General features: G+C 45.5%; 2 protein-coding genes across 3 annotated transcripts in view; one reads left to right on the forward strand and one right to left on the reverse strand.

The window, feature by feature from the left end:
* Nucleotides 1-5,768, reverse strand: part of DGKE (diacylglycerol kinase epsilon) — a gene marked incomplete at its 3' end in the record, with an annotated part of 20,539 nt that extends 14,771 nt beyond the window's left edge. Inside the window, exons 1-2 of the mRNA XM_082603923.1 lie at nucleotides 5,701-5,768; nucleotides 4,682-5,158 (exon numbers count right to left, since the gene is read on the reverse strand). Of these exons, the coding sequence (XP_082460049.1) occupies nucleotides 4,682-5,136 (455 nt within the window). The 5' untranslated portion in view covers nucleotides 5,137-5,158; nucleotides 5,701-5,768. The remainder of the gene's footprint in view (nucleotides 1-4,681; nucleotides 5,159-5,700) is intronic.
* Nucleotides 5,173-25,968, forward strand: part of LOC309793280 (uncharacterized protein C17orf67) — a 32,418-nt gene continuing 11,622 nt past the window's right edge. Inside the window, exons 1-3 of one of the 2 annotated variants that reach the window (XM_082603713.1) lie at nucleotides 5,173-5,876; nucleotides 13,013-13,090; nucleotides 14,066-14,169. In XM_082603713.1, the coding sequence (XP_082459839.1) occupies nucleotides 13,036-13,090; nucleotides 14,066-14,169 (159 nt within the window). In that variant the 5' untranslated portion in view covers nucleotides 5,173-5,876; nucleotides 13,013-13,035. The remainder of the gene's footprint in view (nucleotides 5,877-13,012; nucleotides 13,091-14,065; nucleotides 14,170-25,968) is intronic. The other variant, XM_082603712.1, reaches the window with a different exon arrangement.

Genomic DNA, 25,968 nt, shown 5'->3' on the forward strand with positions numbered 1-25,968 from the left:
TTGGAGTATAGTTGATTTACAATGTTGTGTTAGTTTCAGGTGTACAGCAAAGTGAATCAGTTATACATATATCCATACTTTTTTAGATTCTTTTCCCACATAGGCCATTACAGAGTAGTACTGAGTAGAGTTCCCTGTGCTATACAGTAGGTCCTTATTAGTTCCTTGCTTTTTTAAGTGTTTTTGCATTAAAAATTTTTTTTTTACAGGAACACAGGTAAGCCCACCACCTATATTCCAGCATCAATATATTAATTGTAATTGCTCTGTTTCATTTCTATCTATCCATTAATCTATCTTATTTTTGGTGCATTAAAAATAAATCACAGACATTAGAATATCTCCTAAACACCTCGGCAAGCAGGCATATCATTACCTTGAGTTCAGTATTTGTTTATAGGTTTTTTTCTTTCAATGTAAAATTTATATATGATGGGGCTTCCCTGGTGGCACAGTGGTTGAGAGTCCACCTGCCGATGCAGGGGACGTGGGTTCGTGCCCCGGTCCGGGAAGATCCCACATGTCGTGGAGCGGCTGGGCCCGTGAGCCATGGCCGCTGAGCCAGCACGTCTGGAGCCTGTGCTCCGCAACGGGAAAGGCCACAACAGTGAGAGGCCTGTGTACCGCCAAAAAAAAAAAAAAAAAAAATTATATATGATGAAATGTACAAATATGTACATCTGCCGAGTTTTGACAAGTAAACATAATTATGTAACTTATCCTTATGAAGACACAGAACATTACCCTATGTGCCATTCTTGTGCAGGAGTATGACTGTTTTATTAAAAAAAAAAAAAAGTTTTCTCTAAAGTTACCTGTTCACAATAGCTCTCTTCTTTAGTATGCTGGAAGAGGCAACAGAATTATATATGAAGCTGAGATGGTCATCTATGAAATTCACACTAGAATGGGGCTGGCAAACTACAAATACATCTGCCTCCTAATTTTGTGAATAAGTTTTATTGGAATATAGCTACGCCATTCATTTATGTACTGTCTTGCTAGTTTTGTACTATGATGGACGGTAGAGTGAAGTAATTATAACAGACCACATGGTCTGCAAAGCCTGAAATACTTAGTTTTGGCTCCTTACAGAAAAAGGATGCTCACCTCTGCTCCAGAAGATAATCTGGTATCCTTTCATTGTTTCAGATAATTAATGAAATGAATAAACATTAGAACCCAGAATCATAAAGTTTAAGATCAAAGCCTAGAGTAAAGCTGCCAATGTAATTACCTTCTAAGAGTCAGAAGCTTGTTTTATTAATCACTGTGTGTGTGTGTGTGTGTGTGTGTGTGTGTGTGTGGAGGGGGGTGTAATGAAGAAAAGGCCTTATAAATTAAAGTTTTTTTATAAATAAAAAAGTGTTTTATAAAGGTTTTTATAAATAAAAATACAACATAAACCAAAAAGTTTTCTTAATGAGAGACAGAACACTATAAGGAACAAAGGTTTATTCAATAAACATAACGAATACTTAAAAATAGAACTTAATTTCCTATTTTAGTCAGAAGAGAGGTTAGAAGAAACAAAAGAAGTGTGGGGAGCAGTGATAAGACGACACTAGGTGCAGACATACTCTGCTGTGGTAGAGGCAGGAAAACACAGAAAAGCAAGAAGCCTACAGGGAAAACAGGACCCAGCACAGTGCCTGGCACACAATATACGCTTAATATGCGAAAACTAAATAATGACAGTGAGTATAAATTAAAAGTCCTTTGTCACTTTTTCTCGTAGCCTTTAAAATCAGTGACCGCCTGTCATGTGGCCCCTTCAAAATGCTACCTTGTTGAACAGTCTTCATAGTTCACTTGAACTCTTAGACTTCCCAAGAATGTGATGCAGACACAGAAGGAGCCCTCCCCAGGGCTGGATAAAATCCAGAGAGGGACAGTCTGGTCTGTGTTTAAAGGTTGTATATATTTATTCTGTTCCTTTTTCCAAAATATCTCATTCCTACAGAAGGTCACAGCAGACTGTAATCCTGCATAAAATTATCTGCTAAAATAAATCAGAATATTGCAAAATACATACTACTTCAGGACACCGTGCTCTCTTCTCCTGGGAAAAATAAACACTTCCTAAATTATACAGGAACCATTTTTATCATGGGTGAGGAGTTCCAGCATGCTGGGAACAGACTGCTCAGTAACCAGTAAGAACAAGCTAAGGCAGAAAAGGAGACCTGTCACTCACTGCCATGTTCACTGTGCTCAAAGGAGGGAACACAAACTTAAGGACAGAGGCTCATGTTTAAGAAGTACATAAATATAGCAGTGGTTCTTAAACTTTAGAATTATCTGCAGGGCCTGTTAGGCAAAGATTGTTGGTTGCCAGCCCAAGTTTCTGATTCAGTGTGTCTGGGCTGGGGCTATCACTGCCAGGAAAAATAGAAGATGCTCAGTTAAATGTGAATTACAGATAAACAACAACTAATTTATGGTCTAAGTATGTCTCAAATATTGCAAACATTTTATTTTGTATTAAATACAAATATTTTATTTTAATTTTGTGTGCTAAATGTAAATCTGTGTTAGAATTTGCATTTGTAACAAGTTTCCAAGTGATACTGATGCTGCTCGTCTGGGGACCTTACTCTGAGAACTACTGAGATAAGGATATGATGTCATCATTAAGAAGGAAAAATTGGGGGCAGGGGTGAGTAGATTAGGGAAGTGTTCCTGGAGTAAAGGGCACAAGATGAGTCATTAGGACGCCTAGAGTCATTAGGTTGCCTAGATTAGGGAAGTGTTCCTGGAGTAAAGGGCACAAGATGAGTCATTAGGATGCCTAGAGGGACTTCCCTGGTGGTCCAGTGGTTAAGACTCTGCACTCCCAATGCAGGGAGCCAGGGTTCGACCCCTGGTCAGGGAACTAGATCCTGCATGCCGCAACTAAAAGATCCCGCATGCTGCAACTAAGACACGGCACAGCCAAATAAAGTAAAGTAAAAAAAAAAATCTTTAAAGGATGCCTAGAAGCTGGCCAGGAGAAGGATTCTTAAGCCTTGAGGAAAAAGAGGGTAGTATGAAAAGGGTATTTAAAGGAAACCACAACCAGCTTGATGTTGCTGGTGCATAAAGTTTAATGCAGATGGTGGTAGATAAGACTAGACGGGCAGGCAGGGTCCAGAGAGCACGAGGACCTTGTATACCACGTTAAACACTTGGAGTTAACACTGAAAGACCATCACTTTAAGTGATGGGGGTAATTGAAGGGTTTTAAACAGAGAAGAAACCCCAATCACATATGCATTTCTAGAAAGATCATTTGGTTGGAGAATCAGAGCATTATGATTATTTGTTAAGGAGAATATGAAATGCAGTTAAGATATTTATAGAAGCCATTTTAATCGAATTCTGCACAGACACAAAGAAGGGAAGGAAATAAAACAATATTCAATTCATGCCTTCTTTCCAACTAATCCCAATTCTCCAAGACTGAAGCTTAACGAGGGAGACAATTATGACATTTTTTAAAAGACACTGGTAACCTAGCTCTCACTGATGCCAAAAAGACATCTAAATTTGAAAGATACCAAGTAAAAATGGTTATAAATCTCTGTAGTTGTTTGAAGTATATATTTCGGTAACTTTTAAAGTCTACATCTGAAGTATAAAATTATTTAAAATAAGATTTAAAAATAATTGTTGATATAACAATGCTCATGCTAATTAAAAAAAGGATTTTTAAATAAAATAAACAAAATATAATCAAAAAAGTAACTTGCTATCTCATGCCAGCTTTCTATTTCTGTTCTTAAACATGTTTAGGGACCTTTCAACTTGTCAGAAACAAAACCCATCACAATGAAGATGTCCAGGCTTAAGGCAGAGAAGAGGCTAGGGATTAGTATTCCTAACCCTGTACTGGGGGTTAGAAATCCAGGATGCCAGTTCTACTTTACCACTGAGTAAATTTCTCTGAACTATCAAATCCTCTCAAATGTAAAATGAGTTAGAACAGATAATCTGCAAAGCAGCATCCCCTTTTATTACCAACCTCTAACACGAGCAAAGGACATCTTCGCCTATTTTCAAACAATATTTAAGAACACAAATGTGTTGTCCAGTGTGTATTTAAAAGCTATTAAAATATTCTTGGATTAATCAAAGTCACTTGTCTAAGATGCTACAGGTCCTGAAAGACCATCTGGCAAAAGGAGTGTTCTTTTGGAGTGTATTTCACTATAGCACCGAATATAGATTAGAAAAGATACTTAAAGTGCTCCCCTGGAATGACACTTGTTTTCATTGTACATTCATAACAAATACCCAGGATGAATCAGTTTTGAGACTCTAGGGAAAAGTTAATTTGTTCATACTTCATTTTTCCTCATGCAAAATGGAGCTAAACAATAGAAACAAAAGCTAAAATATAACATACAGTGGCCATAAAATATGTGGCACTTAGAGACCTCTGGATGAAAGTTAAGAGCCAAGTTTTATTACCCAAAAGGGCAAGGTGGCTAAGGAGTGTAGGCTAGATGAATCAACGAGGCAAATGACTATTGCAAAGCTGCCTCACTGTATATAATACCAGGGCTATTTATTAACTTGTGTCCTCTAAGTGGGCAGTTGAGGCCATTTGTGGAGATCAAAGCAGGCTGCTACGCCCACTCTTTGAAATCCTGACTCCTTCCAAGCATTGTGGGACAATCAGTACCCACAAAGGCCGTACCTGTAATCGCAGAGCTTGGGTTGACTGCCGCATTGCTGCTTGCAAACCACACAGTAACTGCACAGGGGCACGTTGCCCCGGATCCAGTGGTGGTGCATGGCGTCCAGGGCCTTGCTGTCATTCTTGAGCATGATCTCCTTGCAGTGGAAGCGCTTGTCGGCCTTCTTGAGGCAGCCCTCGTCCACGCGCAGCCCGCAGCAGTCGCAGAAGGCGCCCTGCAGGATGTGCTGCGCGCACACGCTGCAGTAGGTGGGATGGCTGAACAGGTCCGTGTCGCGCCACCCGTGCTTGCTCTTGCGGAAGATGTCCCTGCGGTGCAGCTGCCGGCGCGACCGCTGGAGGCTGCACCAGAAGGTGATGACCACGGGCAGCAGCACCGAGCACAGCGTCCACAGGACCAGGTGCCAGTCCGCAAACAGGCCCTCGTAGGGCGCCGGCCGCTTCTCCCCTTCCATCTTCCCCAAGGACTATTTCTAACTAGGAGAGACACGGGCGGGTCCACCTCGGGCTCGCTGTCCCCGTCCCGCCCTCCTTCCTACCTTTTAGGGGATCCCCAAAGCGCCGTCGGCCCAGGTGGCTCTGCTCTCTCCAAGGAGGGGCACGCGCGCCGTCTTCCCCGCGGCCCGACCCCAGTGCCTCCGGGTCGCCCGGCCGCGGACCTGCGGCGCCGAGGGGGCGGCGCCCAGGGCTGTCACGCTCCGTCCCCTCCCTCCTCCTCGGGCCCGGCCACCGCCTCCTCACCTCGCCCGGCACGGGGAAAGGCGCAATCACAATGTACAGGCTGCCCCCACGGAGAGGCCGGCGCGGCGCCCACTCTTCGGGCGCGACGGCGCGCGTGGGCCGCACGGAGCCGGCTAGCGCCCGTAACCGTTAGCCCACGCCTAGCAAACACACGCGTCCTGCTACTCCTGGGCCCGCGCGGCCTCCCTCAGGCCCGCCCCCGCCCACCGCGCAGCCCCGCCCCTCTCGCGAGGCCTCGGGGGCCAGGGCCCCGGCCCCGCCCGCCTCTCCGGCCCTACCTAGCCTGGGGCGGTGGCGCGGCTCCGGGGGCCGGGCTTCGGGCCTTCTTCCCACCCTCGCGCTGCCAGGAAGCCTGCGGGGGCGTGCGGACGCTACTGGAGCTGCCCGGGTCCACTGGAGCCGCGGGCGAGAGCGGGGCCTGCGGCGAGAGTTCGGCGGCTGGACTGAGTATGAGGTGCGACCGGGAGGCCGAGAGGCCTGGGGCGGCAGGGCCTTGGGGAAGGGGCGGAGCTTGATGGGAAGGGCGGCCCCCGTGGGCTCGGCTTAGGGAGAACAGGGGGCGGAGTAATCATTAGGTGGGGGCGTTAGAGAGGATGGCTGGTTGAGCCTTCTGCGTCTGTAATCAGCGAGAGTCCTAGCATGAATGATTTACGCAGCATAAACCTTTTCTGTGACTTCCAGCCTCACTGGTGGAGGTGGGAGCTGGCGCAGTTTTGAAAGTTGTAAGGGAGAAAACTGGCAGTTTTGAGAGTGTTATGTACTGATAGAACAGGACAATCCAAATAAAAAATTGGTAGCTGTCACCTGCGCTCCCGCTAGTTACTTATTAAACAGAAAGCTGAGGGCTTACTATGTGCCAAGCACTGTGCGAAGAGCCCCAGCTCTCCCAGAGTGCCAGGACTGTTGAAACATGCCTAACAAGAAGGATTTATTAGCCCTGTTTGTAATGGCTCACTGCACCCCAGCTTCAGTCTCTGAAGTGCCCACACATCATCTGGGTTCTGCTGATCCCTTTCTCCCCAGACCCTCACCCCTGGTAACTACTGATCCTTTTACTGTCTCCATAGGTTTACGTTTTCCAGGATGTCATATCATTGGACTCATACTGTGTGTAGCCTTTTCAGATTGGCTGTTTTCACTTAGGAATGTGCACTTAAGTTTCCTCCGTGTCTTTTCATGGTTTGATAGCTCATTTCTTTTTGTGCTGAATAATATTCCGTTGTCTGGATGGACCACAGTTTATTTAGCCATTTACCTCTGAAGGACATCTTGGTAGCTTCCAAGTTTTGGCAATTATGAGTAAAGCTCCTAGAGACATCTGTGTGCAGGTTTTTGTGTGGACATAAGTTTACAAATCCTTTGGATAAATGTCCTCTGTTTAGGGCTTCCCTGGTGGCGCAGTGGTTGGGAGTCCGCCTGACGATGCAGGGGACGCGGGTTCGTGCCCCGGTCCGGGAAGATCCCACATGCCGCGGAGCGGCTGGGCCCGTGAGCAGTGGCCGCTGAGGCTGCGCGTCCGGAGCCTGTGCTCCGCAACGGGAGAGGTCACAATAGTGAGAGGCCCACGTAATGCAAAAAAAAAAAAAAAAAAAAGTCCTCTGTTTAAACATTTTTTTCTCAGTTTTTTTTAATCTCTCATTTTTGCTCTAATATTCTAAAAGATTTTCATAGCTTCATTTTTGAATCTTTTTATTGAGTTTTTGATTTCTAAGAACTTTTTTGTTGATTTGTTTTCTGAGTCTTACTTTTTTACAGCATCCTATTCATGCTTCATGGGAGCAAAATTTTTCTCTCATCTCTTGGAGGATACTGTTAGTTATTTTTTCCTTCCTCTCCTTGCCTGATGTGTGATTGACTCAAGTTGCTTTTTCCTGTAGTTTCTTTTGTCTTCATCTTCCGGGTCAGAGGCTTTCTCAGATGTCTGATGATCCTCCCGGTGACTCTTAGGCACCTTAAGATTTGAGAACCGCTGTTAGAGTATCTCTTAATCCCTCAAGCTTGTCATCCCAGCTGAAATCCCACAGAGAAAAACAACATATATTTCAGTATTTTTTTCTCCAGAAGAATTGGAGCTTTTCTCTTCCAGTTACAGGCTTAGCCATTTTCCTCAATGAAATATAACAGTAACCTTAGAGGTGGTTTCACGAGTTATTCAGTCCATGCTTCATCCCTCATGTGTTTATTTGTACCATCTTACATTCCTACACCTTTGCCAATGCCGTGGTCATTCCTGTTTAGGCTGGAGAGAAGCCTGGCAATAGCTGTCAGGGACCTGGTGAGACCTTGGCCATCCTTACCTGCTGGGCAGATGTAAGTTGAGGCCAATGTCCTGGCCCAGAGCAGAAATTATAGCCTGCTCGGGGAAGCATGCAGCAAGCCGGAAAGGGCCCTGTCCAAGGCTAAACCGTCTTACCATTGTATTGCTGCTCCAAAGAGGAAGGTGTGTGTTTGTGTACCAAGACTGAGGACACGTGAAAGGAAACTCAGGGCGTGGGGTGTGGAGACAGAACAGGGGAAAGCAACTCACACTTAAAAGGGGCCATATTTTATTTTCTAATAAAGATGTATTTTTATTTCAACAGTATATAAAATTATCTTAAGATGTGTTTGGTTAATCTTGATATCATTTGGTCATTAAAAATTTTTTTACAGGCTTTCTATCATGTGTCTGAGAATGGGGAGGGTATGCAAATATAAAGAAGAGTGATTTCACAGAGAAGGAGGAATAATAATAAAACAGTAATAACAATAGTTTCCAGGTATTAGTTACTCTACCTGTCAAGTACTTTACATACACTTTCTCTTTTAAGTCTCAAAACACCTTAAGATTAAGTTTTATTATAATTATTATTCTTTTTTAATAGTGAGTAAACAGTGACTTGGATAGGAAAGAAATGTGCCCAGTGTCACACAGCTTCAGTGTGACACAGATAATAAGTTTCAGAGCCAGGATTCAAGCCCAGCTCTGTTGATAACTCTGCAGCCCACAATCTGGACCATTATATCATGCAGCCCACACAGCAGATATTCATTCACTTTTGAATGAAGCATCTGGCAGGACCCTATTATTAACTTAGACCCCAAAGCACCCAGATTTGGACACGCTGACCATCCCATTATGCCCCTGCATCAGTGATCTGTTGTCAGAGCAGTGCTGTGTGACAAAGTGCTCCTAGCTCAGTGACTTGAAATAATCATTTAGTCTTAAGGGTCTGCAGGTTAATGGGAGGCTCTGCTACAGCTGTTGGTAGCTGGAGGTCAGCTGAGTGAGGCTGGGCTGGGCTGGGTGGGTCTGCCGGAGGCTGTACATCTATGCAGACACTTTCCATGTGAGTTAATTCTGAGACCCAGCTTGAAGGATGGCAGCTGTCGGGGGAAGCTCTCTTTGTAGCAATGGCCGCAGAATGCAAGAGGGTACCCCTAACTCTGCAGACACATTTCCTGCCTCTGTTTGTGTCATGTCTGCTACCATCCCATTGTCCAGAGCAAGTCACGTGCTTGGGCCCAACGTTACGGGGCAGGACTGCAAAGTCATATGGTGAAGAGCATAGAGTGCAGTGGTGACGGTGAAGAGCTGGTGCTAATAATTCAATCTGCCTAACCCAAACCTAACATCTGCCCACACAGTGTGCCTGTAAATTAACGTGTGGGTAGGTACACATGAGATTTATGGAGGTACTGTTATGAATAGTATACAACAATTATAGGTACATGGTAAAAATATAGAGTTTATAGTCTAGTGGGAAAGGGAGCCAAAAAAACTAATAATAAAAAAGAAAACAACTGCAAAAAGGAATGTTAGAATTTATTTTATTGGCTCTGGGCCTAAAGAATGTGGACACATTATAATTCTCTTGAGACAGATTCAGCAGCTTTCTATAGGAAGAAAAAAAAAGATGTTCTTTCGTTTCTGAAGTTTCTTTAGCTCACAGAATTTGAAATCACTGTCTTATCCTATTGAAAGAGTATGCAGTGTGATGGTGTTGAGAACTTGATGGTGTCGGCTTTATCACTGATCTTTAAACATTTAAGAATTCCTTTTTAAAAGAGATGGGAAACCCACATGAATGAAAATATCAGTTATGTCAGGGTGCTGTGATATGGGTGGTAGCACTCTTCCTTTATATATTCTTAAATGTTGTCAAATTGGTAGTGTAGCTTTCCCATGGCTCAGTATCTGATGGGGACCTTCAGATCAATGAAAATCCTAGGAGAATAGTCTGAGGCACTGCAGTTCCACCTCTCTCCACCTCCAGTGGATTCCCTGGTGTTCTTGGCAACTTCTGGAATGGTGAATGTCAGTGGCCTGAAATGTCTTTCCCCTGACCTTTGTTGTCCCAGGTTCTTCTCTCTCCTCTGCCACCTTGTGGATTTTTTGGGAATTGTGTCTTCTACTGTGAGCCCTGTTGACTCACCTAATTGATCTGGCTGACACTTTCCCTAGAAAGGAGCATAGGCAGGTAGAAGAGAATTCTCCCCACCAGAGTGACACTCACAATCAGGTTACCTTGCTCTTTCAGTTTTTCTATAGTTCCCCCTTTTGAGATGATATCTCCAGAGCCCACCTGAAAGGCATTTGAATGACCCTGCCAGTATCACACCTGAGGAGCCCTCTCCACCTGAGACCTTGAACCAGCATCCCAGGGTGGGATACAGGCTTTCTCCAGTCTCACTTCTCCTGTCCACCCAAGGTTCCCTTTCCTTTCTCTCTCTCTCTTTTTTTTTTTAATTAGAAAAGTAACATGGGGCTTCCCTGGTGGCACAGTGGTTAAGAATCTGCCTGCCAATGCAGGGGACACCGATTCAATCCCTGGTCTGGGAAGATCCTACATGCCATGGAGCACCTAAGCCCGTGTGCCGCACCTACAGAGCCTGCGCTCTAAGGACCCGCGAGCCACAACTACTGAAGCCCCCGCGCCTAGAGCCTGTGCTCCACAACGAGAGAAGCCACCACAATGAGAAGCCTGCGCACCGCAATGAAGAGTAGCCCCAGCTCGCCACAACTAGAGAAAGCCTGCGCGCAGCAACAAAGACCCAACACAGCCGAAAATAAATAAATAAATGGAGAATATTAGAAACAATATTAAAAAAAAAAAGTAACATAAGCTTACCTAGAGCTTACGGTCCAGTGGAGGAGACAGATTTTAAAAAGTAAACAAAGACAACATTTACCCATTACGGGAACTGCTGTGAGACAGAGAGTCGTGGTGGTGGGGTGGCAGGGAACCTTCGTTAAGTATGCTGGTAAAGACAGGCTTGCTTGAGCAGGAGAAAGTACAAACTGAAACCTGAAGACTGAGAAGAATCCAGTCATTAAAAGAGGGAGGAAGAGCATGTGCAAAGATCCTGGGTGGGAAAGAGCTTGTTAAATGGAAAGTAACGAGGTGTAGCTGGATGGGCATGAGCTGGAGGGGTGCGCTTGGAGTGGGGTTGGAAAGAACCACAGCCCCAGATAACGCAGGGTCCTGTAGTGCACGGTCGGGATTCTGATTCTGTTCTGAACCCCGTGGGAAGATAGAGATTCGTAAGCAGGGAAGTGATGAGGTCCAATTTATGTTTTGTATTTCTGTTTTAAGAAGACCATCATTACTGCTGCATGGAGAATGGATTGCAGCAAACAGGGAGGGAAGCTGAGAGACCATTCGGGAGCCTGGTGCAGGAGGCTGGGTGAGAAGTAGCAGTAGCCTAGACTCTGGTAGTGGCAAGAGAGATGGAAGAATCTGGACCTACATTGTTCAGTGTGGTAGCCGCTAGCCACATGTGGTGACTGAGCACTTGAAATGTGCAAGTATAAAATACACACCAGGTTTTAAAGACTTGTACAAAAGAAAAGAATGTAAAACATCTGATTAGTACTTTGTCTTGATTACATGTTGAAACAATAATATTTTGCGTATTTCGTGTTAAATAAAATATAATTTAAAAAATTTTACCTGTTTTACCTATTTTTCTACTAAAAAATGTGGCTACTAGAAAAATTTAACTTATGTGGCTTGCATCCATGACTCACATTATGATTTTATTGGACAGTGCTGATATAGACAACAGTTACCAAATTAAAAAAATACTTTTATACTGACTTTACATGGGATACATTATAAATCTCTAGCTAGGTATACATTTTTTTTTCTGGTCCATAGAAGATGTTTATTTGATATAACAAAACAGTGCAGTTAGTGTGTGTTCCAACCACAAAGAATAAAAGGAATAAAAAACTTGACAATGCGCATAAAAAACCAAGATGCTTCGTGTGACAAATGTATATTCCTAAAACAGTGCTCCTAAAATTCCTCAGTTATTGAAAACTGTATGAGAACAGAAGGATGTCAATAGCAACAGAGTACATAAAACCAAACACCTAATTTTGAGCAAATTAACATATGAGGCAACTCTGCTAACAATGCATGATTTCTTTTCCCTGATAACAGTCGGTTCAGACTATTTTTACACCAGCAGAATGGTCAGAACACTGAAGTTTAGTATCAGTTACACAACATTAGCATAAACTTGGGCAACCACCGATGGGGGGTTGTTTTCTTCTGAGCTGGCAAAGTAACTACAGAAACATCGGATCATTTCTCTGAACTGAGAATTTTATCCCAATAAATGCCACATACCTTCCACACGTATTTTTATAATATATTTAATAATTTATGTAATATATATTGGTGATTTGAATTTAAAAAGACTTCAGCTTATTGAGATTTATTATCTTTATAAAAATAAACTCAAGTGTGAAGTAAGGCTGCTTACAGTATTACTGACTTATTGCACAAGGCCCTTTTGGGGCATAATGGGAAGAGCGCCAGGCTTTAAAAACAGAAGAATTTGGCTCGACTTGAGCAAAATGTGTGAACTTGGACATCATTTCACCTCTCTGAAGCCCCTTTCTTACTTGTAAAATGAAGATGAGCCATGCATCTCATCCCTTATCCCTCATCCTTAATCACACCCCACGTGGTAGGTACTGTTATTTCCTTTGTACAGGAGAGGAAACAAGTTCAGAAAGGATAAGTGATTGACCGAAGGTTACGTTGCTAGAAGGAGGGGAAGCCTGGGATGAACCCTGGTCTATCTGGCTTCAAGGTCAGCTGAAAAAAAATTTTTCCCCTCATTAGGCTCCTTGCTAATCTCCCTGCTAATTTCTGAAATTACTGGGGAGGTCAAAATGGATTGGTGAATGGGTTTTGGAAAAATGTCATAAAATATGTAAATGTGAGAGGTGATTAATTCTCAATGGAACAGTAGGAGCATAAACTGAAGCTACAGATAAACACAGACTACTCCATGATGTATATATAGACATATCTGTTTAAATGAAATGGTTGTCATGTGTTGCTTTGTCAAATTCAAGCTCCAAAAGTTTTATGACAGAGGGATAATTTCCTTCCGCAGGATGAAAATTTATAGGAATTCAGAGGAAACTATTTTCGTGATCATACTGAAAATTTAGCGTCAGATGCGTTTAGCATCACGCTGTGAGTGCTGTTAGTCAAAGCGTAAACAGCCTTTGGGCCGGATGTGGCTTTCTTCAAGTAGGCTGGCTCTTTGACGGGGGGGGGGGGGGGGGGGGGATTCATTCTGCAACAGGCGGAGAGAGGGATCAAGGCAGGATGAAGAGGTTACTTGTGCTTGTGCTGTCTCTCACCTTCCTGAGTTTCTTCTCAGGTGAGCATTAACTCCCGAAACCGATTTCTGTGCTGACGAGATAAACTGGAATAAGTCTATTTTATATTTTTAAAGTATTTTTTCAAAATTTCAAATAATATGTAATGTATAATAATTCAATGCTTCTTCTTTTTTTTTTTTTCCTAAGAGCAGGCTCCCGGAATTGGTATAATTAGGGATAAATTATTTTTTTAATCTTTAAACATATTGAACACTAATTCTCAACAATGCTGATAAATCTTCAAGGATACCGTCTTTTAGAGTTTATCTGAGATCATCAGAATTTGATATACTTTCTTTTTTCCTTTTTTTTTTTTTTTTTGGCTACGCCACATGGCTTGTGGGATTTTAGTTCCCCGACTAGGGATTGAACTCAGGCCCACTGCAGTGAAAGCAGGAGTCCTAATCACTGGACCGCCAGAGAATTCCCTTGATATACTTTTATTATAATAGTATCTTTTAGAATTTGTGTGTGATTATCAAAACTTGACTTACTTTAATTATAATATTTTCTTTGAGGGATCGTGGGTGCTTAGCAAGTTTAATATAATCTTATTGTCATGGGGGAATTTTCTAATAACAACTTAAACTTGATTTAGTGTATTGAGGTTTTAAAAGAATCCCACCAAAGCAACCCTGAGGGACAATAAACACACTGACCAGCGAACTGAAGAAAATATGTTTAAAGAAACGTGTTCATTAAATTAACAGCCACTTTTAGAGGAGTGAGCCGTGTCGGCAGCAGGTAAATGTGCTTCAGTTGTGCAGCTTTTACTCTGAGTTAACCATATTAGAAACAATTAAAAATTCCCCTCTGAGCCCTCTGGAATGCCACGTCCTTTGGGACAGGTCCCTTTGAAAGAACTTTTGTGCGTTGACCCAAATTGGACTTGCAAATGCTTCGCCTTGGATGGTGAGATGGAGCATGGATGCGTGTGTCTGAGAGTGCCTAAGGTCCCTTCCTGACTTTTTCAGGGGCCTCCCCGATTCTGACGGAAAAGCAGGCCAAACAGGTCCTGAGATCCCGGCGCCAGGACAGGCCACCGAGCAAACCCGGGTTCCCTGATGAGCCCATGAGGGTGAGTTCCGGGCTCTGGCTGTTTGAAGGGGGAGGGAGGTCATTTGAATGCTTGTTCATGATGAAACCAAATGAGGTGCTGGTCCCAGCGTAGCGTGGGTGCTGGATGGAGGTTCTGTGGAGTCCCAGGTGTAAGGTGATCTCACCGTCTTATTCTCGCCTTTTCTTCTCCGGAGGTGCCAGGTCTGCTCCCCTACTGTTCGAACAGTATTTAAAGTGGAAACAGTGGGGCCGATGGTGGGAGTCCAGAACCCCGCGTGGGCGGCTGGGTGGCTCCCCTGAACGGGATGCTATAGGGAGCTGTGCCCTGAGGCTGGTGCCAACCCCATCTTCTCCCTCTTCCCTTGGGTGCCGGGCAAGCTGGACCAGCATCCCCGGCTAGCGGTGCTCTGTCTGGGTAGGCAGAATCTCTGCCCCTGCTGCCACCAGGTTCCACCCTCGCCTTGTGCCTCTGATTTGGGTCTTTGGCCTCAGCTCTGCCCTGTAGGTTTGTGGCATCCGCCTAGTCTTTCTGAACCAGAGTAGCCTCCGCTGCCTTCATTCTGTGACTTGTGGTGGGTGCTCCTAGACCCTGCCACCCTGGCCTCAGGCCACTTCGGGCCTGGCTTGTCTCTCCCTCCCATGACGGAAGTGCTGACACTCCTGGTATTTTTGCCCCACTCAGGTGAGAAGGTAAGTAGCAGGGACCCAGGCAGAGTCAGCATGTCTGTGAAGCCGTGTCTGTGGTCAAGGCTGGTCTCCCTCCTGTGCCCACATCAGCCGGGCCGCGTGCTCACCCTCTGTTCATTGCATCTGTGTGTGGAGGCCCAGAGGATGTGCAGCAGCACTGGCCTTTGCTCCCTGCAGAATCATGTGGGTAGTTGGATTAGTTCATTTACAAGGCTCTCAGTATGATGCCGGGTCGCACGGTGGTGAAGAGTACTGGCTGTGGGCAGCCTGTCCCGGTTTGAATCTCCCCATTTTCAAACTATATAACTTTGAAGAAGTCTCCTCACATTTCTGTACCTCAGTACTCTCGGCTATGAAAAGGGGGTAAACAATATTATTACTTATATTTCTATAACATTATTATTATAAGAGCATGAAACAACTACTTTATGAGAATAAAATAAAGTAATTCATAGTAAGGCACTTAAAATAGTACTCAGCAAGCAGTAACAACTCCCTTGAGTATTAAGTACCGGGGACGGGGTGGGGCCGAGGCTGCAGATAGTCGCCTGGGTTTCTGCTCAGTGTTGGTGGCAGACACGAAGAATCAGCAAATCACTGTTTCACAGAATGGCTTAGAAACGAGCAAGCGATTCAGGCTGTTAAGGGTGGACGTGGCTTTGTTCTCCTTGGTAGAAGTCAGAGGTGGCTGGAATCTCCACACACAGGTGGAAGGGGTCTGGGAGGTGGGCCAACGCAAGAGCAGCAAGGCTTCAGGTACGTTGGACTTGACCTTGGGTTCAGTAGAGGACAATCAAAGCATGTCTCGAATGGGGGAGTGCACAGTCGGGTTTTAGACAGATGGTTTGAGATGCATTTAGAAGAGGCCCAGGATTGAAGTCTGAGCACACCAGGGCTCAGAGGTGGGCAGAGACAGAGGATCCCGAGAGGATGAGAAGGAATGTGAGAGGATATTGAGGGAAACCAAGCCTCCAGCACAGGGGATGAGGGTTGGGAAGGGGCGGGGTGGATGGTGAGGGAGCCAGTGGTGAGCAGGATGCCTGGCCCGAGGGTTCCTGGGGAGCTCCAACTGGCTCTTTGCTCTTTTGGGGCGATGTCTGGAGGGGCCGTTCCAGAGGCTCTTCCTCAGGGGCCCTGGAGGCTGTGGGAGGCTGGTTCAAGGGGCTGTGAAGCAGCAAGGCCCCTCCAGGTGCTCAGGAGACAGGCTCTGCTCAGCTCCAGAGCTGGCTGGGTGTTTTCTCTGCTAGCATCTGGCCCTGGCTGCCCTGAGCTCTGGTTGTGGAAGGGCGGCCTGGGCAGGGACTGGAGGTCGTTTAGGCATCAGGCAGCATGTGGGTGTGGGTGTTACGGCTCCTACGGCTCCGCTTCCGCCCCCAGCTTCCTTCCTCCCCCCATGCCAGCTACACTTTATCCCCAAACGCTGCTTGGTGTGGTCCTTCCCTGCCCAGAACTTCCAAGAGCTCCTTCTCTGACCATTTCCCTCTTCCCGGCTCCTGGTCATCACCTGCCTTCATCTGTGACAATCCTCTGCTTGCCTCTGGCGTTGCTACTTTACTGAATATCTGGCTTTTTGGGTTTTGTGGGTTTTGGTCATCTTTTATAGGCTTGACCACCACTGACTCATCTTAGCTGCCTCAAACCTGCCTGATCTAGTTTCTGTGATTCTCTCTAGACTCACCCACCATTTCCCACCCATCCAGTGTATGGTACAGTCCTGTATGTCCATCTCAAAGACACTGACCTGTGTCCAGAATCCTTAGCCACTCAGTCAAGTTTGGAAAAATGCCTGTGTGACCTACAGTTGAAATGTGAACATAAATATGCAATAAGTTATTTGGCGGCTAGTCTATACCTGTAGTTCTCATCCAGGGGTGATTTTGCTCCCCCACCCCAGGGACATCTGGCAATGTCTGGAGACATTTTTGGTTGTCACAACTGGTAGGAGGAGGGTTTGCTATTGGCATCTAATGGGTTAAGGCCAGGGATGCTGCTAAACATCCTACAATGCACAGGGCAGCTCCCACAACAAAAATGATCTGTCCTGAAATGTAATGGTGCCGGGGGTGAGGAACACTGTCTCTGATGATGGACAGCCTCTTTCTCTTTTACTGCGCGTGTCACTCTGTGTGTCTCTCGCACTGTCATACATCCACCCACACGCAGTACTGGCTGAACCAACACATAGTTTCTGGAATCACATTTTTCTTAGGAGCATGTTTCTTAACCTTGGCCACATGCTGGAACCAAATGGGGAGGTTAAAAATCTGATGCCTCGGTCCCCCTCACAGAGAGGTGCCCCGCGGTGTGGCCTAGGCATTGGGGAGGGGGGTGAGAGCCCCCTAGGTGGCATCAGTGTGCAAGCGAAGCTGAGAACCAGTGGGCCAAGCCTTCTGGGGGAGACCCGCCATGGATAACAGCAGCTCCCGTGGTCCGGTTGGGAATGCATTTAGCTGAGTGTTGAAGTGAGGGTCTGGAGAGTAGATGGGATAGTTGTTCAGATGCAGGTCAGAGAGAAAGAGTGAGAGGGTCAGGTGGTCGGTCAGAGAGCACTCCTTGCTGACCACGATGGGCACTTAATCCTACTTAACCTCGACCGTGCCCCGCCGAGCACCAGGCACTGAGGGCATAGACTAGACGCTCTTTGTTCGTTTGAGATGCTTCTGTCCACTGCGTGGTGACGGACGAGCCAGAGCGTTCCAGCCTGTTTCCAGTTCTCTAACAAGGTTGTCTGGCACATGGGGTCTGAGGAGAGGGCCTTCAAGCTCCAACCGGAAGGAGGAGAGAGGCTGGTCAGGCTTCTTGGAGGAGGCACCACCGAGCTGAGGGAGGCTTGAAGGATGCGGCGTTTGCAGGCAGTGCGGCGGTGGGCGAGGTGGGAAGAGAGTTCCCCCTCAGTGTGATTCCAGGCGGTGTTCTGCACAAACTGGTTGTGGGCTTCGGGCTTTAGAATGAGGATGAGTCCTTTCCTTTCTTTTCCTTACAGAGAAAACCCAGTTTTCTCTGTAAAATGCAGAGTTTGGCCCAGAGTCTGACTAGAAGGTTCATCCCAGGTCTCATACAGAATATGAGGGTCTGGATAGAGCTTCAGGACGACCAGGTTCTTGGTGCCAGTCAGCAACTGGGAGGAAGAGCCCTGGCAGCCGGCTGTGGACTTGGTGAGGGCCAGAGGGGTTTATCTGGAGGCCCTGGAGGGGCTTATGTGGGCATCTTTCTCAAACACCAGGGCCTCCCCGCCTCCTGCTGCCGTGCGCCCGGCCTCCTGCACTTGTCTGACCTGGTTCCCCCTTGTGGCTTGTTGTTGACTTTTCCTTTTAAGGGATTTACTGAGAGCAAGATGAATAATACGAATCACCTGTTATATAAAAAGAAGCAATTCACCCCCTTTAAAAAACATTACAGTATTTTGTATTGAAGTACAGTTGATTTACAATGTTGTGTTAATTGCTGCTGTACAGCAAAGTGACTCATTTACATATATATAACTCATATATATATATATATATTCTTTTTCATATTCTTTTCCATTATGGTTTATCACAGGATATTGAATGTAGTTCCCTGTGCTGTACAGTAGGACCCTGTTTCGATTCACCCCTTTTATCTGAGCGGCTGACAGATGTCACAGCCATCCCAGCCTGCATCACTGCTGAATGAAGCATTGGACGCAGTGACCCCACGTTTGTCAGCAGGTCACCAGGAGGCCGTGAGGTGGGACTTCTGGCCAAGGGAACCACCCTTCCCTGCTCCTTACCTCTTGCCGAGACCGCCTTCTACTCTCCTTCTTCTTTGTGCAAACCATCTGCTTACATATCCCTTTGCGAGAGATGGACACACCGTCCTGTGTGTTCAGGATGGTACATATTGCGTGTATGTGTTAGTGTGTGTGAGTACGTGTGAAGGTTTGTGTATGACTGTGCATATATGAGGATATATATGTATGTGAGGGTGTGTGTGTGAGGATATGTATGTGTGTATGACTGTACATGTGTGAGGGTGTGTGTGTGTGTGTATGTGAGCATTTGTATATGGGTGTGTGTATGATTCTGTGTGTGCATGTGTGTTTTGGAAAAGGCCTTGCAGGATAATCTTTTCAGAAGCTCTGGATTCCAGTTTCCTCTCTTTTGACCTTCACTTGATTGTCTGGGATTTATGGGATGATGGATGATGGGCACAGAAGGTCCTCTCGGGGCCAGGTTGGAAGGACCTGGCTGTCATGGTGGAGTGGACTTCCGTTCTGTGCTCAGTGGGAGCCACCAAGGGATTTGAAATTGGGGAATGATGTGATTAGGGCTGGCGTGCGGGAGCCGTTTAGAGGCTCAGGACACAGCCTCTTGAACGCTGGCCTTCAGTTACCATGATACATGGGACGTGGGAGATTACATTTTTGGACATGTTATTGTACCTCCTTCCCATGGCAGCCTGGAGACAGACAGGTGGGCTGGGACGGATGAGCAGAGGTAGTGATCTCTGGGAATGCGTGTGCCCTCGGGAGCTGAGCTTTGAGACTCACGTGCTCACCACTAACTCAAAATTACCGAGATATGACCGGGTGGGTTATTTCATTTCGCTTCTCCCCTCTGAGGGACTGAGCGGAAGAAAACCCTTTCAGAGAGGGGAGAGGCCATTGACGAGAGTATATGGATGGTGCTTTGGGGAGGTATTAAGAATTCAAAATGAAAGCACATATGAAGATTTGCAGTAGTCTCTCCTCAGGAGTATCTATAAAAGAATGTTATATTCTTGACACTTGGCTTTAGTATTGGCAGATGTTGGCTTCTGTGGGATGATATGTGTTTCGGAAACAGGTTCAGACAAGCTGTGCCCACACATGCAAGGGGCTGGACCGTTTTGACAGCTTGTATCCTGCCTATTCATGGCAACAACCGTTCTTTTTTGACTGTGTGGTGGATAACGCATTGAAAAGATCACTGGTGTGCCCTGCATTGTGGGGAGGGCTGGCTTCCACCCCAGAGGAGTGGGAACACCTTGCTGGTACCGTTGATGGAGAAAGGTAGGGCCTCAGTGAGGATGGGGGGAGAGAGGAAGAGGAGACCCGGCTCCGGGGAAGAAAACAGGAGGGGTTCTGAGTGCATGGAGGCAGCCGGGGAGGAAGAGGATGAAAGGCCCAGAGCTGGGGGATGTGAACACGGGTCAGAGAGAGGGGGCAGGTGGGGAGGTAGAGAGGGCCCAGACCTGCCAGATGCCCTGTGGCAGGAAGTAGCTAACACATTTATTTTATGGCAATGCCTTGACATTGAGTTAGAACTTGTTCTCAGCTCTGTGCTGTGATTACCCTCTGAAGCCTCCAAACCGTAGGAAAAGTCTGCTGTGCACAGCAACCTTGTGTTAGTGGTTCTGTGGGGGAATGACACATGGCAGGTGTGTGCTGAAGGGGGCGAACGAAAGAGGGAGGTAATCGCTCAGATCTGGACGCTGCAGTGGTGGAGAAACACGCGTCCCAGATCTTCAGAGAGTTTGGGGAGCTGGGTTCTAGATGTCACAGCAGTGGGATGGGCACTCCAGGAAGCCTGGGATTCATGTGGGGACACCCCATCTGGAGACGTCTGGGTTTCAGCTGAATTCATTTACTACTCTAGGACTTAGGACTTCAGTTTGTGAAGACATCATGTCAGAAGAGCTTGTAACAAAGCCTCAAGATCCTAATGGAGGAAAAACAGTCTGAGAATCTGATGAAGACAGGGCTGTGTGAAAAGAAGGACTGGGCTTGTGGTTAGAGGGAAGAAGCTAGAAAAAAGAATCCTGAGCTTTCCCTGGAATGTGTCCTCAGTCATGACTGTGCTTCTGTTGATTTTCAGGGATTAGGGCTGAACTCTTGCAACTCAAAAAGTGGTCCCCAGCCCGGCCGCTGGGCTTCACTTGGGAGCCCAGAGCCTCAGGCTCCTCCCCACACCTGAAGGCGGATCTGGGCCACAAGGCTGGGTGACCGAGGTGCACATTTAAGTTTAAGAAGTGCCGTCCTAGAGAAGTGGCTCTTAGCCTGTGCTCCCGGCGTCCTGGGGGCTGGGAACCAGCCTGCGCTTGTTTTGTTTTGACACAAGGATCGCTCTTCCTTCCTCTGGGCACTCTGCTCATGTGATTCCTGTTTTCCAGGACCCCTGGCTCCTGGTTTCTCCTCCTGCTTTGTGGTTTTTGCTGCTCAGTTTCCTTTGCTAGGTTCTTAGCCCTTGACAGTCCTTTAAATGGCAGAGCATCCCAGGACTCTGCTGTCTGCCTTTTCTAGTCCCCGAGCTTAAATATCACCTCTATGCTGATGGCCACACACTCCTATCTCTAGCCTGGACTCTGTCTGTGAGCTCCCTCACACAACTGTCCACTTGGCTGTTTGCACTGGAACATTTAACCAGCACCTCGGACTTAACAGCCTCAAGAGGAATTCCAGATTGTTGCCTTACACCAGCCCTGCCCTTGCCTTCCACGGTGGGGTAAGGGGGGCCACCTCCTCCTAGTTGCATGGGCCCCAAATCCAGAATCTGACCACTTCTCATCCTCCCCTGCCACCAGCCGAGCCCCTAGAGTGGACTGAGCAATACTCTCTTACCCTGCCTTCCTCTTCCTCTCTAGATCCCTCTGCATCTGTTCTCAGCAGAGCAGCAAGAGTCAGTTCTTAAAAACGTAAACCGGCTCCCATCTTTCTCCTGCTCAGAACCTTCCAATGACCTCCTGCCTTACTCCACAAAACTCCATGGTCCTGTAGTGGCCGACGAGGCCCTAGAGGTCTGTCCACTCCCTCTGCTCGCTCCTTGGCCTCTACCTGCATCTCATCCCTGCCCCGCACCCCCGCCGCCGTTCCGGCCACGCTGGCCTCCGCATTGCGCCTTGAGTGTGTCAGGCTCGCTTGTCCCTTCACTGATGTAGTTCAGGCTGTGTGGAAAGCAGTGTTGCGTTTATTCTGTAACTTGCTTTTTTTCACTCAATAATACGTCTTGCTCTAGCTCATTTTAAATGGAAGCATAGGGTAAATGTATGATGCTGTGGTCTGAATGTTTGTGTCCCCCCAGACCCCAAATTCATATGTTGAAATCTTAACTCGCAAGTGATGGTATTAAGGGATGGGGCCTTTGGGAGGTACTTAGGTCATGAGGGCTCTGCTCTCGTGGATTGTAAATGGGATTAGCACCCTTATAAAAGAGGCCCCCCAAAGCTCCGTAGTCCCACCAGCCACGTGAAGATATAACGAGAAGTCTGTGACCTGAAGGAGAGCCCTCACCCACCCGTACTGGTACCCTGATCTTGGACTTCCACCTCCTGAGCTGTGAGAAATAAATTTCTGCTGTTTATAAGCTGCCCAGTTTGTGGTGTGCAGGTTATAGCAGCCCGAATGGACTGAGACATATTACAACTTATTTATTTAGCCCTTCCTGGAACGATGGCCATTTTACTTATTTCCAATGATGAAGATCCTTGTACACATGTGTGTTTTGCTGAGTTCAGTGATAAGGAATGAAATTTCTGAGTCAGAGGGTTTACGTACTTCCAGTTGAAATGGGTACTGCCAAATTGCCAGACTGACTTACCAGCTCCCACCAGTAGTGTGTATAAGAATGCCTAGATCCCTGTACGCTTGTCATCACTTGATATTATGAAAGTTTTGTGTGTACAACTTTCAGAATGGAAAGAAATCCTGTCTACTCTTCTATCTGAATATGTATATGGAGACATGTTGCCAAACAATAATGACATTATTTTCTCCATGATAAAATTTGGGGCAAATTTATACTTTTCATTTTCATGCTTTTTGCTATTACTTAGTATATTAGTTTCTTAAGGCTGCCATGACAAAGTACCACAAACTGGATTGTTTGAAACAATAGAAATCTATTTATTTATCTATCTATTAATTAATTAATTTTTAATGGTCGTGCCGGGCAGTGTGTGGGATCTTAGTTTCCCCACCAGGGATCGAACCTGCACCCGCTTCAGTGGAAGTGCAAAGTCTTAACTACTGGACCACCAAGGAGGTCCAACAATAGAAATGTATTCTCTCACAGTTTGGGAGGCTAGAAGTTTGAAATCAAGGAGCTGGCAAGGTTGATTCCTACTGGGAGCTTGGAGGGAGAATCTGTCCCATGCTTCTCTCCTAGCTTCTGGTGGTTGCTGGCAATCTTTGGGATTTCTTGGCTTGTAGCTACATTACTCCAATCTCTGCATCTGTCTTTACATGGCCTTCTTCCCTGTGTGTCCCTGTGTCCAAATTTCCTTCTTCTAAGGATGCTAGTCTTTGGATTTAGGGCCTGCCCTACTCCAGTATGACCTTGTTTCCAAATAAGACCACATTCACAGGATTCAGGTGGACATGAAATTTTGGGGGACATTATTCAATTCAGGACATTCAGTTTTTTATTTTTAATAAATGTATGTGTAGTTTTCACCAAAAACAACACAGGAGAGGGTTTAAGAGTAGGGCAGCAGGGTGTTGAGTCTGAATCCCAGCTCACCACTTACTGGCTATCACATCCTGGCCAGGTTGCTTAAACTCTCTCAGTTTTCTTATCTATAAAATGGGATATGATAATCAAACCTACCTCAGAGACTTATTGTGAGGGAAAGCATGCAAAGCACAGTGCCTGAGTGATGACATTGGCTCTCATTCTTCTTGTTTTTTACAAAGCAGCAGCTGAATAAATACTTTGTAAAATATAACAAAACAAAAACCTCTTTGGCTCCTCACTGCTTATAAGGTAAGGGCCAAGTATCTTGGCCTGGGAGACAGACCAGCCCTAAGCCACCATTGTGTCCCATTTCCTGCCACTCATCCAAGGCCGTTTATGCTCCAACCACCTGGAACTTCTCATTGTTTTTCAAAATAAACCATCCTCTCCCTGGTCTCAGCATCTTTTCACAAATGATTCCCTTTGCCTGCAGAGCTATTCTCCATTATTTATGCCTGGTACCCTCCTCTTCATTCTCAGTGTCACTTTTTCTGTCTCCCCTGAGTTGGTCCTGCCCTCCTAGTACTCACTCACAAAACAATACTATATATATAGGTACATCTATATGTATGTAAATTTCTAGAAAAAGGTCTAGAAATATGATCAGTTGACTCTTAATTGTGTCATCTCATTCAGGAGGTTAAGATTGCAGGTACTGATCTAGGGAACTTTATATTTGATGTTTAAATTTTAAACTAACAATATGTTCATGTGTTACTTGTATAATTACAAATAAAAATTTAAGCCATTCATATTTATTATACAAAACTTGGAAACCAAGAAAGGGTCAAAAGAAGAAAGAAAAAATCAGGTGTAGTCTTACTCCCTCTCCCCAAAGACAGCATTACCATTTTTGATGTATTTCTTTTTAGTCTTTTTGTGTGTATTTTTAAAAAGTATAATCACACTCTACAATTTTATATCCTGGTTTTTCTCTTAATATTATAACATACACATTTCCTCATATTATTAGAAACTCTTTATAACCATAATGATAGTGAATTACCCTCTTTTGTTCGTTAGATCATTTCCACTATTTTTTTTTTTTTTTTGCGGTACGCGGGCCTCTCACTGTTGTGGCCTCTCCCGTTGTGGAGCACAGGCTCCGGATGCGCAGGCTCAACGGCCATGGCTCACGGGCCCAGCCACTCCACAGCATGTGGGATCTTCCCGGACCGGGGCACGAACCCGTGTCCCCTGCATCGGCAGTCAGACTCTCAACCACTGTGCCACCAGGGAAGCCCCCACTATTTTTGTTTTTAATTTAATTTTTATTTTATGTTGGGGTATATTTGATTTACAATGTTGTGTTAGTTTCAGGTGTACAGCAAAGTGATTCAGTTATACATATATCCATTCTTTTTCAGATTCTTTTCCCATATAAGTTATTACAGAAGAGTAGAGTTCCCTGTGCTGTACAGTAGGTCCTTGTTGGTTCTCTATTTTATATATAGTAGTGTGTATATGTTAATTCCAAACTCCTAATTTATCCTTCCCCCCGCCTTTCCCCTTTGGTAACCATAAGTTTGTTTTCAAAGTCTGTGAGTCTGTTTCTGTTTTGTAAATAAATTCATTTGTATCATCTTATGAGATTCCACATATAAGTGATATCATATAATATTTGTCTTTGACTTACTTCACTTAGTATGATAATCTCTAGGTCCATCCATGTTGCTGCAAATGACCTTATTTCATTCTTTTTTTATGGCAGAGTAATATTCCATCGTATATAGGTACCACATCTTTATCCATTCCTCTGTCGATGGACACTTAGGTTGCTTCCATTTCTTGGCTATTGTAAATAGTGCTGCAATGAACATTGGGGTGCATGTATTTTTTCGAATTATGGTTTTCACCAGAAATATGCCCAGGAGTGGGATTGCTGGGTCATATGGTAGCTATATTTTTAGTTTTTTTTTTTTTTGCAGTACGCGGGCCTCTCACTGTTGTGGCCTCTCCCGTTGCAGAGCACAGGCTCCGGACGCGTAGGCTCAGCGGCCATGGCTCACGTGCCCAGCCGCTCCACGGCATGTGGGATCCTCCCGGACCGGGGCACGAACCCGTGTCCCCTGCATCAGCAGGCAGATTCTCAACCACTGTGCCACCAGGGAAGCCCTATTTTTAGTTTTTTAAGGAACCTCCATACTGTTCTCCATAGTGGTTGTACCAATTTACATTCCAACTTACCATGTAGGAAGGTTCCCTTTCCCACTATTTTTTCTGTTATAAACAACACTCTAAACTTTTGTTCTTAAAGTGCTTTTAATATTTTGAATTATTTGCTAAGGATATGTTCCCAGAAAATAAATTATTGGATCCAAGGATATGAATACAGTATTTTAAACCTTTTAGTATATATTACCACATTGCTTTCTAAAAGTTTTTAAAAATAATTTACATCTTGTCATCCAAGAGAATGTTCCAGTAGAGGTTTTAAGGTAAAGATAATGGGAGCATGATATGATATCTTAAGTCGGATATGAGTTGGCCATTTCTGGGGCAGAGTGGATGCAGTTACAGAGGACTAGGGACGTGTGGGTGTCTGTGTGGACACCTTGGTGCCACTCATTGGCATTAGAAACCTAGGAGAAGAAGCAGGTTGTCTGGAATGATGGTGTGTTTGAAGTTCTCTGACAGCACCTGCCTTTGTACTTGTTTCTTCTGCTCTTGTCTACCTGGTT

Source organism: Mesoplodon mirus (genome assembly GCF_964341445.2).
Source record: "Mesoplodon mirus genome assembly, chromosome: 18".
In the NCBI taxonomy this organism is placed as follows: Eukaryota; Metazoa; Chordata; class Mammalia; order Artiodactyla; family Ziphiidae; genus Mesoplodon; species Mesoplodon mirus.